Here is a 12,614-nt window from a genome sequence, read left to right on the forward strand (position 1 = left end):
CCCCCCCCCCCCGCCTGTCCACTGCCCCTGTGTTTTGAATTGAAATACTTTTTACTGAGATATAAATGCACACAAAGGGATGAGGCTGCTCGAGCTATTCTCAACCTGTTCAATACGTGTTCATATATTTACGCACTCAAACAATTGTAGTGACATTCTGGGAGATAAACATTCACATTTCTTCCTGTACACAGGTAATATTATACTAGACGTACACACAAATACAAAAAAAAATACTTTTATAACTAAGCACAAATACATACACATAAATAATAATACCTAGGCTACAATTATACATGGAATAATCCACAAAAGTATACATTCTTGGTGCACACTACCTTTATGTCTGCAGAATATCAGCAATCTTTATAGTGCGACACTCATTACCAGGCTGTTTGTTCAGGAACAATTTTTATCTAATTATCTTTATATCGGTCAATGAACCGTCAAGAACACAACGAGTGACGGTGTGAAACCTTAACATACCAAATAATTTACACTTACAGTAATAGTCTCAACAATAATAGTACAAGGAGCCGCAAGTCTACAGTTACTCAAAGGCATTTTTCCCTTTTTCCGCAAGAGAAATCTGCGGGAGTCGGTGTCGGGGCCCTCATGTACCCAGCGACAATACGCTTCATTACGTATCTCAACAACAATGTCCTAATTACCCAACCATGTCCTCGCGCCAACCCATCTCGTTCCAGTGGCTTAAGACCCAATTTCATTCACGTATTCAGCGGCAGTATTACACAGTCGTAGAATATGAGAGTGAGAGAAGGTGGAGAAGCCAGGCGAAGGGAGCAGGGGACAAGAGGGAAGAGAGGAAGAAGCAAGAAAGGAAATGAGAATAAAGGGGGGAAGGAAAATGAAAATGAAAGCAAGAATACGAAGGAGAATGAGAAAAGGATAATTTCGAAAATGAAGTGGCTCTGAGGTACGGATGAGGATGATAAGCGTGTCTTGTCCTTCCACATGGTGCCTGTGGTGGTGGTTGTGGTGCCTGGTGGTTGTGGTGGTGGTGGTAGTGGTGCCTGGTGGTAGTGGTGCTTGTGGTTGTGGTGAGGTGGTGGTGTGGATGAGGTGGGGAGGTGGTGATGTGGATGAGGTTGGGAGGTGGTGATGGTGATGATGTGGTGGTTGTTGAGCCTGAGGTGGTGCTGGTAGTTGTGATAGGCTAGGCTCGGGTGGCTGTCTCGCCCAAGCTGAGATAACCCACGTTACTCATGAGTCATAACCCACGTCTGCATCCCTCCTGCTCTTCCCTCATCTTAATCCTCCACTTAAATGATCCTCATCCTGTCCATGATTCTCCCCACCTTACTCAGCCTCAACATACTCATCCTACCCAGACTCTTCCTTACCTAACTCATCTTCCTCAAGTCTTCCTACCATTCGTCCCCCATTAATCACAGCTTGATGAAACACGCTACAACTAGCGGGCAACAGAACCAGCAAGCCTTGCTATCGGACGGGGGAGGGGGGGGGGGAAGTTGAGCAACGCAACTGGTGTGTACAGGACACCTTAATCCACTCGACCATCACGACCGGTCAAAAGGAGGTGATAGCTGAAGCTATTTGAACCACCCAAAAACTGAATAAAACTCATTATTTCCGGACAAACAACCAAGACAAACCTGTCAGTAGGAGAAAGTCGTAAGCAAGAGAAAGCAAGCCAGAGAAGAAAGCTCTAGAGTGAACCGTCTAGAGAGGAGAGAGAACCAGGGAACAAACGCAATGTTCGTATTTGTGTCTTTGATGTCAATAAGGTTCTGTAATTTTTGTGTAAACAATTACATATGCCCAAATCATGTATGACTATAGATTTTTGATTTGATTGATTCTATCTGGCATATTCACTTATAAAGTTTGGTGGGTAATTTGTCATATGTGTATTGTAATAGGTTTAAAAAATGGGTCAGGTGTTCGGATCAGGTGTTAAGTGTCACACGTAACAAGTTAGGACTGTTTAAGGTCCGCTTCTAGCAAATATAATCACTTATAACGAGCCATTCTCATAATGGAAACATGTAGCTGAATATAGAGAAAGAACACAAATTTAAGTCATTGTCCCGAAAGCATCCGGAAAGAGAAAGAGAAAGAGAGAGAGAGAGAGAGAGAGAGAGAGAGAGAGAGAGAGAGAGAGAGAGAGAGAGAGAGAGAGAGAGAGAGAGAGAGAGAGAGAGAGAGAGATAAACTGACATAAAAGTCAGTTTATGACGGGAAAGAAAAGTATTGTAGACATTTTAAACATATTTTTATCTTAAATACGTTTCAAAAGGTTATTGTAGCCTGCATGCCGGCTCCTCCCCCCCCCCCTACCTTCCTTACCCGCCCAGGTATTTGTGCGGGGTTAAGACATTTTTGTTTGTTGTCATCATCAAGTTGTTTTTGCTCGACAGTAATTATTCTTCTCTCTCTCTCTCTCTCTCTCTCTCTCTCTCTCTCTCTCTCTCTCTCTCTCTCTCTCTCTCTCTCTCTCTCTCTCTCTCTCTCTCTCTCTCTCTCACCATACAAATGCTATACTCTATTTCTACTTTACTTTATAACTATAACTCCACTATTCTATACCGGAAATATTCTATACTTCTAATTTATTATGCTATTAATATACTATTACTACTACAATATTACTTGCGTATTATATTTCCTCTTTATTTCTACTATAACACACTTCTATAATATACCTATTCTATTTTTATACCTATTCTATAATATACTTATTCTTCAATATAGCTATTCTATAATATACCAATTCTATAATATACCTATTCTATAATATACCTATTCTATAATATACCTATTCTATAATATACCTATTCTATGCTACAAACATACCATAAATGTTTTCATTTGGGTTCTAATATCTTATACTGTTAATACAGTATAGAGCCCCCTCCTCCCCCCCCCCCCCAGGAACACGTGGTGGCTGTTGTGTCCGTGTTAAAGAGAGAGGGGGTGGGAGGGAGGGAGGGGGAGGGGGGTTAAATGTCAATATCCTTTTAGAGTGAAGGAGGAAGGAAAGAAAGAGACAACGAAGAGAAAAGAGAGGAGAGAGGGGGGGGGGAAGAATGGAGAAACTGTGATAAAGATGAGAGGAGGACTAGTAGGGGTAAAACACAGGACGGACCGATAAATGTCTCGATACGATCACAGTTATGCAAAGTTGACTGGCCGGCCACACAGGTGACATATTCATAACACCACCAGCACCTGGGGTTAGTGGACGACCCCCTACCACCAGCACCTGGGGTTAGTGGATGACCCCTACCACCAGCACCTGGGGTTAGTGGACGACCCCCTACCACCAGTACCTGGGGTTAGTGGACGACCCCCACCACCAGTACCTGGGGTTAGTGGACGACCCCTACCACCAGCACCTGGGGTTAGTGGACGACCACTACCACACAAACCCACACCACCAGACATCGTAGGAGAGGCCAGATAACAGATAACCCCACCACCACCACCACACACGCACACAATCAGAACATTTATTCATAGACAATTGTACATTTATAATTGTTTTTTCACTAGTTACGGCGAGGGAGCCTGTGAGAATGAGGCCAGCACCACCCGCTGGTGAGGCCGGGTTCAACACATTGTATGAGTTCACTGGATTATATACATATTACGAAAATGGACTTCAGACTTAGTACAAAAGTGAACTTTCATATCAGTCTAGCAATGGCATATTTAAGACATTCCAGTGAGTACCTCCCAGCATGTAAAACTTGTTATAGGTCGTAAAGGAGTCAAGCTCGACCTCTTGATTTGCTACTGTGTATACAATTCAACCTACTAATCTTACTTAAAACGTACGAACCCAAGCAACCTACCCAACATATCACTCCGATGCAGAAAAAAAGTTGATTACCATAACGTACAAAACACAACCTATTAAATGCGAGGACGGGTTGCTCCTACCTGTGACTCTCCGACGAGTCACAGCTTGGCCACAACACCATATACTGTATACCCTTACCATCGTAATGCCATTAACTGAATATTATTCGAAGCATGAGAAGAATATAGCGATTATGAACACTGCAGAACCTTCCCTTCTCACTTCTCAGGAGTGAGAAGAGGAGAAGTCTGCAAGGAGCCATCCTTGAGCAGGGGCGCTCCTCCTCTACCTTACTATCACACCTGGCATCAAGGAGGCCTCACACACCCGCACCCTAGCAACTTCCTCTCTCAGGAAGCTGCAGAAATGAGAAATGAGCTGCAGGAAGTGGCAAGGATGCTTCGGTGGAGGGAATATAAAGCAATATAGGAGGGATGGAGAGAGAGAGAGAGAGAGAGAGAGAGAGAGAGAGAGAGAGAGAGAGAGAGAGAGAGAGAGAGAGAGAGAGAGAGAGAGAGAGAGAGAGAGAGAGAGAGAGAGAGGGAGAGAGAGAGAGAGAGGGAGAGAGAGAGAGAGAGAGAGAGAGAGAGAGAGAGGAGAGAGAGAGAGAGAGAGAGAGAGAGAGAGAGAGAGAGAGAGAGAGATGAGAGAGAGAGAGAGAGAGAGAGAGAGAGAGAGAGAGAGAGGGAGAGAGAGAGAGAGAGAGAGAGAACACAGATATGCCAGGAGATAAGTATCAGAGATAATGACCAGGAGACTAAGAAGGGATATGATCCCAGAGGTACTGAGTGCAGCAGGCGGCAAATAACGGACAACAGCAGACATCTAAATAACGGAATCTCACAAAACGAAACAGCAAAACATTCCTTTATCAACACAATTTATCTTGCGTTCCTTGTGGTTATCGCTTATCTTGCGTTCCTTGCGTTATCCTGTGGTGGTTCCTGGGATAAATGTCTCCTCTGACCAGACCTCCTGGTTGGTGGTCTGCTCAAACTAGGCTATTAGACGCCGCTCTTCGCAATCTGACCTATGAATCACTACCCGGTTGATCAAGTATCCTTTAGAGGTGTTTGTCAAATTATCTAATGAACATCCTGAGAGGACGGTCAGTCCTGCACTTTATGTGTAGAGGGAGTGCTAAAATGTCCTGATGTTGATAGTTCTCTCTCAGCGTACCTATTGCACCTCTGATTTTCAACGGGGCTATTTTTGCACTTCCTGCCGTGCCTCGTGGTCTGACGTGAAATTATATCCGTGTGGAGATTTGTAACCAGTCCATTAATATTTTCCAAGTGAAAATTATTATGCATCTCTCACCTGAGACCATGAGAATTGTTTCAAATATTTTAAGCATTCCCAATAGTTAAGATGGTTTATTGAATGGATTCAGGCAGTAAAAGATGTCCGCGCGTTCTCCAGGTCGGCAACTTCTCTGCCTGGGAATGGGGCTGTTAGTGTGCAACAATATTCAATATAGCAGTACATAATATATTCCCCGGGGCAACATTGCGATACATGATATATTTCTCGCCACGATACAGCAATACATTTCTCGACACAATGTAAGAATACATAATTCCCATTCTGGAACAATACAACAGATGAAATCTCTCATATCAAAATGAGAGGTTTAATATATCAAAATGTATTATTGTATATTGATACAACAATACATTTTACACCCCAAACACGATACAACCATTCATACAATACCGGCCGTCCCTCTAAATACAACACGCACCCCAACAGAGATGCCTCCACCAACGCAATAAACTGTATTGAATACAAGGATACGTTGAGCGCCATGATATGACCACCAGGATTGTACACCGCACGGAAACCCTAAAAAAGCCCAGCCCATCCACCCAGCACGAGATATCTCTGGAAGGTGAACCGGTTTACATGTAAATGAAACGATCTGTACTCTTACTGACCATACGATATTTTTGACGCTATCGACCACGATATAAAATTTGCTGTGGTTAATGAACATGAATGGCAATGCAACGTGACGCCTCCCGGGATTACTGAGTTTTGGCTTCGGTGGGTTAGGTGGGTTACGTGGGTTCTGACGCTTCTGGATAGTCTAAACATCTGCATTTTTTACGGAGTGGTAATCGAGAGGACGGGCTATCTTGAGTTATCTTGAGATGATTTCGGGGCTTTAGTGTCCCCGCGGCCCGGTCCTCGACCAGGCCTCCACCCCCAGGAAGCAGCCCGTGACAGCTGACTAACACCCAGGTACCTATTTTACTGCTAGGTAACAGGGGTATAGGGTGAAAGAAACTCTGCCCATTGTTTCTCGCCGGCGCCTGGGATCGAACCCAGGACCACAGGATCACAAGTCCCGCGTGCTGTCCGCTCGGCCGACCGGCTATAAATAACTTGCACAAAAACATAACAATAATGACAAATATGAAAATAAGAATGCAAAAGAAAAACATAAAAATGAAGAGCTGATAAAGAAGAATAATGACAAAGTTGAATAACTAATCTGTAATAGTTTGAATTCGTGTGTAATTCCAGCACCACCCAGCCGTTCTCCTGATTTGTCACTCCGTAAAAAATCCAACCTACAAACCTAGCCATAAACATACGAACCCAAGCAACCCGCCTAACCTACCGAGTCCGATGGATATAAAACGTATATACATGTGAGCCGTTGCTTCTTCCGGTAGGATGTATTTATAACGTTGGTTACCTTAACGTTGGAGTGAGGTAGAGGAGTCCTCCCTCACCTTCCAGTCGCTCTTATATGAGACAGTACAGTTAATCTGGTGAGTTTACGGGCTATTCACGCCCATGCCACCTCTTGGGTGGCTCAATCTTCAATCTGGTGAGTGACGCTGCTTAACACTGTCCCTATGGCGGTGTGTTCACTCACAGGGTGGGTGACGCTGCTTAACACTGTCCCTATGGCGGTGTGTTCACTCACAGGGTGGGTGACGCTGCTTAACACTGTCCCTATGGCGGTGTGTTCACTCACAGGGTGGGTGACGCTGCTTAACACTGTCCCTATGGCGGTGTGTTCACTCACAGGGTGGGTGACGCTGCTTAATAGGGGTAGAAATAGCCTAAGCTACTCTATCCCTTTGAGATGTATTTATTGCTTATCTCAATAAACATACTTGAACTTGAACTTGAGCTGCTCAATACTATCGCTATGGCGATATGTTCACTCAGAGGATGAGTGACGCTGCTCAATACTGACGCCCTTCGGAATATAATATAAAACAAACGAAAGAAGAAAAGCAACAATAACAATTAAAAAGAATGAGGAGAATGAAGGTAAGAAAAGCAGGAGATAAAAGCCAACTAGAATGATAGTAAAAAAATAATAAAACATACAAAAGGAATGACAAGAAGAAGTTGAAGAAGAATAGCAAATCAACTGGAACCTTTGACGAAAACGGAGCACCTTTCTAACTTCCAGACTCTTATAAAGAGGATGGCAAAGTTTTGCCACAACTGAGTTTAACTGCAAAATTATGATTAATATATATATATATATATATATATATATATATATATATATATATATATATATATATATATATATATATCTCATTTTACTCTGTTAATGGATCTTCTGTTTTACTAAATTGCTCTTTAGTATCTTCAGAAGCAGATGGGAAGTGAATACAAATTGGCACCAGCCCTGGCGTCTCTCACAGTACACGGTACAGCCCTGGCGTCACTCACAGTACACGGTACAGCCCTGGCGTCACTCACAGTACACGGTACAGCCCTGGCGTCACTCACAGTACACGGTACAGCTCTGGCGTCACTCACAGTACACGGTACAGCCCTGGCGTCACTCACAGTACACGGTACAGCTCTGGCGTCACTCACAGTACACGGTACAGCTCTGGCGTCACTCACAGTACACGGTACAGCTCTGGCGTCACTCACAGTACACGGTACAGCCCTGGCGTCACTCACAGTACACGGTACAGCCCTGGCGTCACTCACAGTACACGGTACAGCCCTGGCGTCACTCACAGTACACGGTACAGCCCTGGCGTCACTCACAGTACACGGTACAGCCCTGGCGTCACTCACAGTACACGGTACAGCCCTGGCGTCACTCACAGTACACGGTACAGCCCTGGCGTCACTCACAGTACACGGTACAGCCCTGGCGTCACTCACAGTACACGGTACAGCCCTGGCGTCACTCACAGTACACGGTACAGCCCTGGCGTCACTCACAGTACACGGTACAGCCCTGGCGTCACTCACATTACACGGTACAGCCCTGGCGTCACTCACAGTACACGGTACAGCCCTGGCGTCACTCACAGTACACGGTACAGCCCTGGCGTCACTCACAGTGCACGGTACAGCCCTGGCGTCACTCACAGTACACGGTACAGCCCTGGCGTCACTCACAGTACACGGTACAGTCCTGGCGTCACTCACAGTACACGGTACAGCCCTGGCGTCACTCACAGTACACATTACAGCCCTGGCGTCACTCACAGTACAGCCCTGGCGTCACTCACAGTACAGCCCTGGCGTCACTCACAGTACACGGTACAGCCCTGGCGTCACTCACAGTACACGGTACAGCCCTGGCGTCACTCACAGTACACGGTACAGCCCTGGCGTCACTCACAGTACACGGTACAGCCCTGGCGTCACTCACAGTACGCACCACAAACTCAGCTAATTAGTCAGCGAATAACAAGCTCTGAACAAGACAAAAACGTGTTAATTAAGCAGTTGGGTATTGTGTCCCTGCTACTAATTATCAACAAATTTGTACCTGTTTATTGTACCAACCACCTGTTGTAACTGTCTCCCCCACCGGGGGGGGGGGGACAGTCTCGCACACCGGGGGGACAGTCTCGCCTACCGGGGGACAGTCTCGCCCACCGGGGAACAGTCTCGACCACCGGGGGACACTCTCGCCCACCGGGGGGGACAGTCTAGCCCACCGGGGGACAGTCTCGCCCACCGGGGGGGACAGTCTCGCCCACCGGGGGGGACAGTCTAGCCCACCGGGGGCCGACTGAACCCCTGGTCACTTCCTGGTCGAAACGACCTTTGCTCCTGTGCTGTCAATTTCCTGGGAGACTGCACCGGCCTCCTGGAATCGAATCAATACTAGTAAAAAGTATTGTGGTTCCGAAAAAGCAAGATTCCGGGCCCCAAACACAGCAAAAACTCTATATGTAAAAAAAAATCGCCAGCCTTTGAACGTCTATAATTAAACCTCAGTAATATCTGAAGTGAGATTAAAAAAAAAAAGAGAACCCCGAGACAAACGGTATGAAACCATCCCGACCTCTCCAGCCTCCACAATGTCCCAAAAATGATGTACTAAAATTGGCCGAACCTAACCTAACAGAGAACCCACGAATAGAAAACGAGTCAATTTTCGGAGCTGGTATGACTGTGCTATATAAAAAAGAACCAGGCAAACGAAAATGAAAAGCTTAAGATAATTGGTCATATTCACTACCACACAGGACAGTGAGGATGACCCTCGTATTCACTGCCACAGAGGATCATACATAAGATTATAGAATTGGGGTCCCTATATATCACTAGACGTAATATATAGGGCATATATTGGGCCTCATGTTCTATAGCGGTAATAACCGCTATAGAACATGACACTTGCGGTGCGTAGGCTCTAAAATCACAACCAATTTTCACAACCATACTCTCTAAGTATGGTTGTTACTCCTTTAAGTAAACCCAACCCAACCTAATCCATCCTAACCTATAGTAACCTCACCGAAGTAAGATATACAATGCTGTGATATACATATGGTATGCACATATATGCATAGTATCGTCACTATGACGTCATAATTTTACCCAGGACCAGGTTTTAGACCCCTACTGCTCGTGGGGGGGGGGGGTCCCCAGAGGAGCTCATGGGAGGAAAATATGAGGAGGAACTCTCTAATGTATTACACGGCGGCCAGACTCCTCACGCCATGAGTGAAGTGAGGCTTGAAGGGTACACGAATATTGTAGCACAGTGGTCTACGTCCTTGACTCATAACCGAGAGATTCGGGTTCAATCTCCGGGACAGAATATGTTAGGTACCTTTTCTTTCACCTGATAACTCTGTTTGCCTAGCAGCTTAATAGGTATCCGGGAGTTGGGCAGCTGTTGTGGGTTGCATCCTGGAAAAGCATGTAGCTGGCCTAGGAGGACTTAAGGATAAGCCTAAAAATAGGTCTGACAGACATCTTTTATATATAATTCTCTAGTATTCAAATGTCCAGCTCTAGGGAGAAATCTTATGCACATGGACATAAAAAAAGTGACAGAATTTGTTTGAAAATTCACACTCACAAGTCAGATCACCCCCCCCCCCCCTAGCTCCAAAGACGTGGGCTTTCAATATATGAGGTGCCCTGGAGGGCCTCACCCCGCCTCATACACACTACCCTCAGTTTAGACTCCATTAATAACGGGCACAAAAGACGGTTCCAGAAAAGTTTGTATAACCTATCTAACTTTACCCAACCTAACCCAAGCGAACGTATCCTAAGTTAATACATCCCAACGAAACTATATATATATATATATATATATATATATATATATATATATATATATATATATATATATATATATGTCGTACCTAGTAGCCAGAACGCACTTCTCAGCCTACTATGCAAGGCCCGATTTGCCTAATAAGCCAAGTTTTCCTGAATTAATATATTTTCTCTAATTTTTTTCTTGTGAAATGATAAAGCTACCCATTTCATTATGTATGAGGACAATTTTTTGTTATTGGAGATAAAATTAACGTACATATATGACCGAACCTAACCAACCCTACCTAACCTAACCTAACCTAACCTATCTTTATAGGTTAGGTTAGGTTATGTAGCCGAAAAAGTTAGGATAGGTTAGGTTAGGTAGGTTAGGTAGTCGAAAAATAATTAATTCATGAAAACTTGGCTTATTAGGCAAATTGGGCCCTGCATAGTAGGCTGAGAAGTGCGTTCTGGCTACTAGGTACGACATATATATATATATATATATATATATATATATATATATATATATATATATATATATATATATATATATATATATATATATATATATATATATATATATATATGATAGTGTCAGACCACGGAGGAAAATTGAAACAGGAATTTCCTTAAGTACTTTCGTATATTAATACATCTTCAGAAGGAGTCAATATACAAAAGTACTTAAGGAAATTCCTGTTTCAATTTTCCTCCGTGGTCTGACACTCACATTTTTAATCACGTATTTATTTTTCGTGATTTACACACACACATACACACACACACACACACACACACACACACACACACACACACACACACACACACACACACACACACACACACACACACACACATATATATATATATATATATATATATATATATATATATATATATATATATATATATATATATGAAGCAAGACCCAGCCGAGGGGAGCCGGGACCCACGCTCGTGCATGACAAATATACTCAACTAACGACAAAGGTTGAGAAGGCGGACGACGTTCGTATATTAATTCAATATATATTAATGCAGCGACCATCGGGCCTGCCGCGCCAGGTCTGAGAGCTGGGCTAATAAATAGGTTCACCTGGAAGGCGGCGACACCCACGACGTCGTGATGGGCTCAAATGGGGGAGAGGGAAAAGGGGAGTGAGGGGTTCAAATGGGGAAGCGAAAAAGAATACGAGATGGCTAAAATTGGGGAGGGAAAGGGAAGGGGTGAAAAGCTAAAAAGAGGGAAGGGAAGGGAAGGGGATATGATGAGTGCATATCATAGAGCATACGAGGCACTGTGGTATAAAGAAACTGTTCCAGGGGTATACCTGGAATATACCACGAGTATACCAGGAATATACCTGTAGTCCGCTTCAAGAGTTCTTCTACTCCGCACGCCCGGTCTGGCGACCAGGCCTCTCTGGTGGTATCTTGGTCCAACAGGCTGTTGCTGCGGATTAGGCGGGAAAAGGGGATGGCAAGACACACCTATATGGCGAGGTGCGTGTTATTTACAGCGATGGACCGTACAGGGTGCGTGGACCGTGCCAGGAGGACGGTGGACCGTGCCAGGAGGACGGTGGACCGTGCCAGGAGGACGGTGGGCCGTGCCAGGAGGACGGTGGGCCGTGCCAGGAGGACGGTGGGCCGTGCCAGGAGGACGGTGGGCCGTGCCAGGAGGACGGTGGGCCGTGCCAGGAGGACGGTGGACCGTGCCAGGAGGACGGTGGACCGTGCCAGGAGGACGGTGGGCCGTGCCAGGAGGACGGTGGACCGTGCCAGGAGGACGGTGGACCGTGCCAGGAGGACGGTGGACCGTGCCAGGAGGACGGTGGGCCGTGCCAGGAGGACGGTGGGCCGTGCCAGGAGGACGGTGGACCGTGCCAGGAGGACGGTGGACCGTGTCAGGAGGACGGTGGACCGTGCCAGGAGGACGGTGGGCCGTGCCAGGAGGACGGTGGACCGTGCCAGGAGGACGGTGGACCGTGCCAGGAGGACGGTTGACCGTGCCAGGAGGACGGTGGGCCGTGCCAGGAGGACGGCCCAGGGTAGCCCAGGATAGCTTGAGGTGGCGGCGGCACGCGGAGTGTGTCACCAATACTGACGGAGAGGTTTAGGATTGGGAGACCCGTCACCTGTAGCCACCTGCCACCGACACCTGTGGCAGGTGGCTACAGGTGACGGGTCTCCCAATCCTGAGCACTCCAAGTGCAAACTCTGTGAGCAGGAACTGCGGCATGATCTCCCACAC

The 12,614-nt window shown here is 45.8% G+C and overlaps 1 protein-coding gene across 1 annotated transcript; it reads right to left on the reverse strand.

The window, feature by feature from the left end:
* Nucleotides 1-11,851: 11,851 nt before the first annotated feature.
* LOC138362658 (uncharacterized) lies at nucleotides 11,852-12,425 on the reverse strand (the record flags this gene model as incomplete). Its single annotated transcript, XM_069321084.1, has 1 exon — nucleotides 11,852-12,425. A coding segment is annotated over one exon (574 nt), but the record flags the coding sequence as incomplete, so codon positions are not given.
* Nucleotides 12,426-12,614: the final 189 nt, after the last annotated feature.

Source organism: Procambarus clarkii, unplaced genomic scaffold, assembly GCF_040958095.1.
Source record: "Procambarus clarkii isolate CNS0578487 unplaced genomic scaffold, FALCON_Pclarkii_2.0 HiC_scaffold_2297, whole genome shotgun sequence".
NCBI classification, from domain to species: domain Eukaryota; kingdom Metazoa; phylum Arthropoda; class Malacostraca; order Decapoda; family Cambaridae; genus Procambarus; species Procambarus clarkii.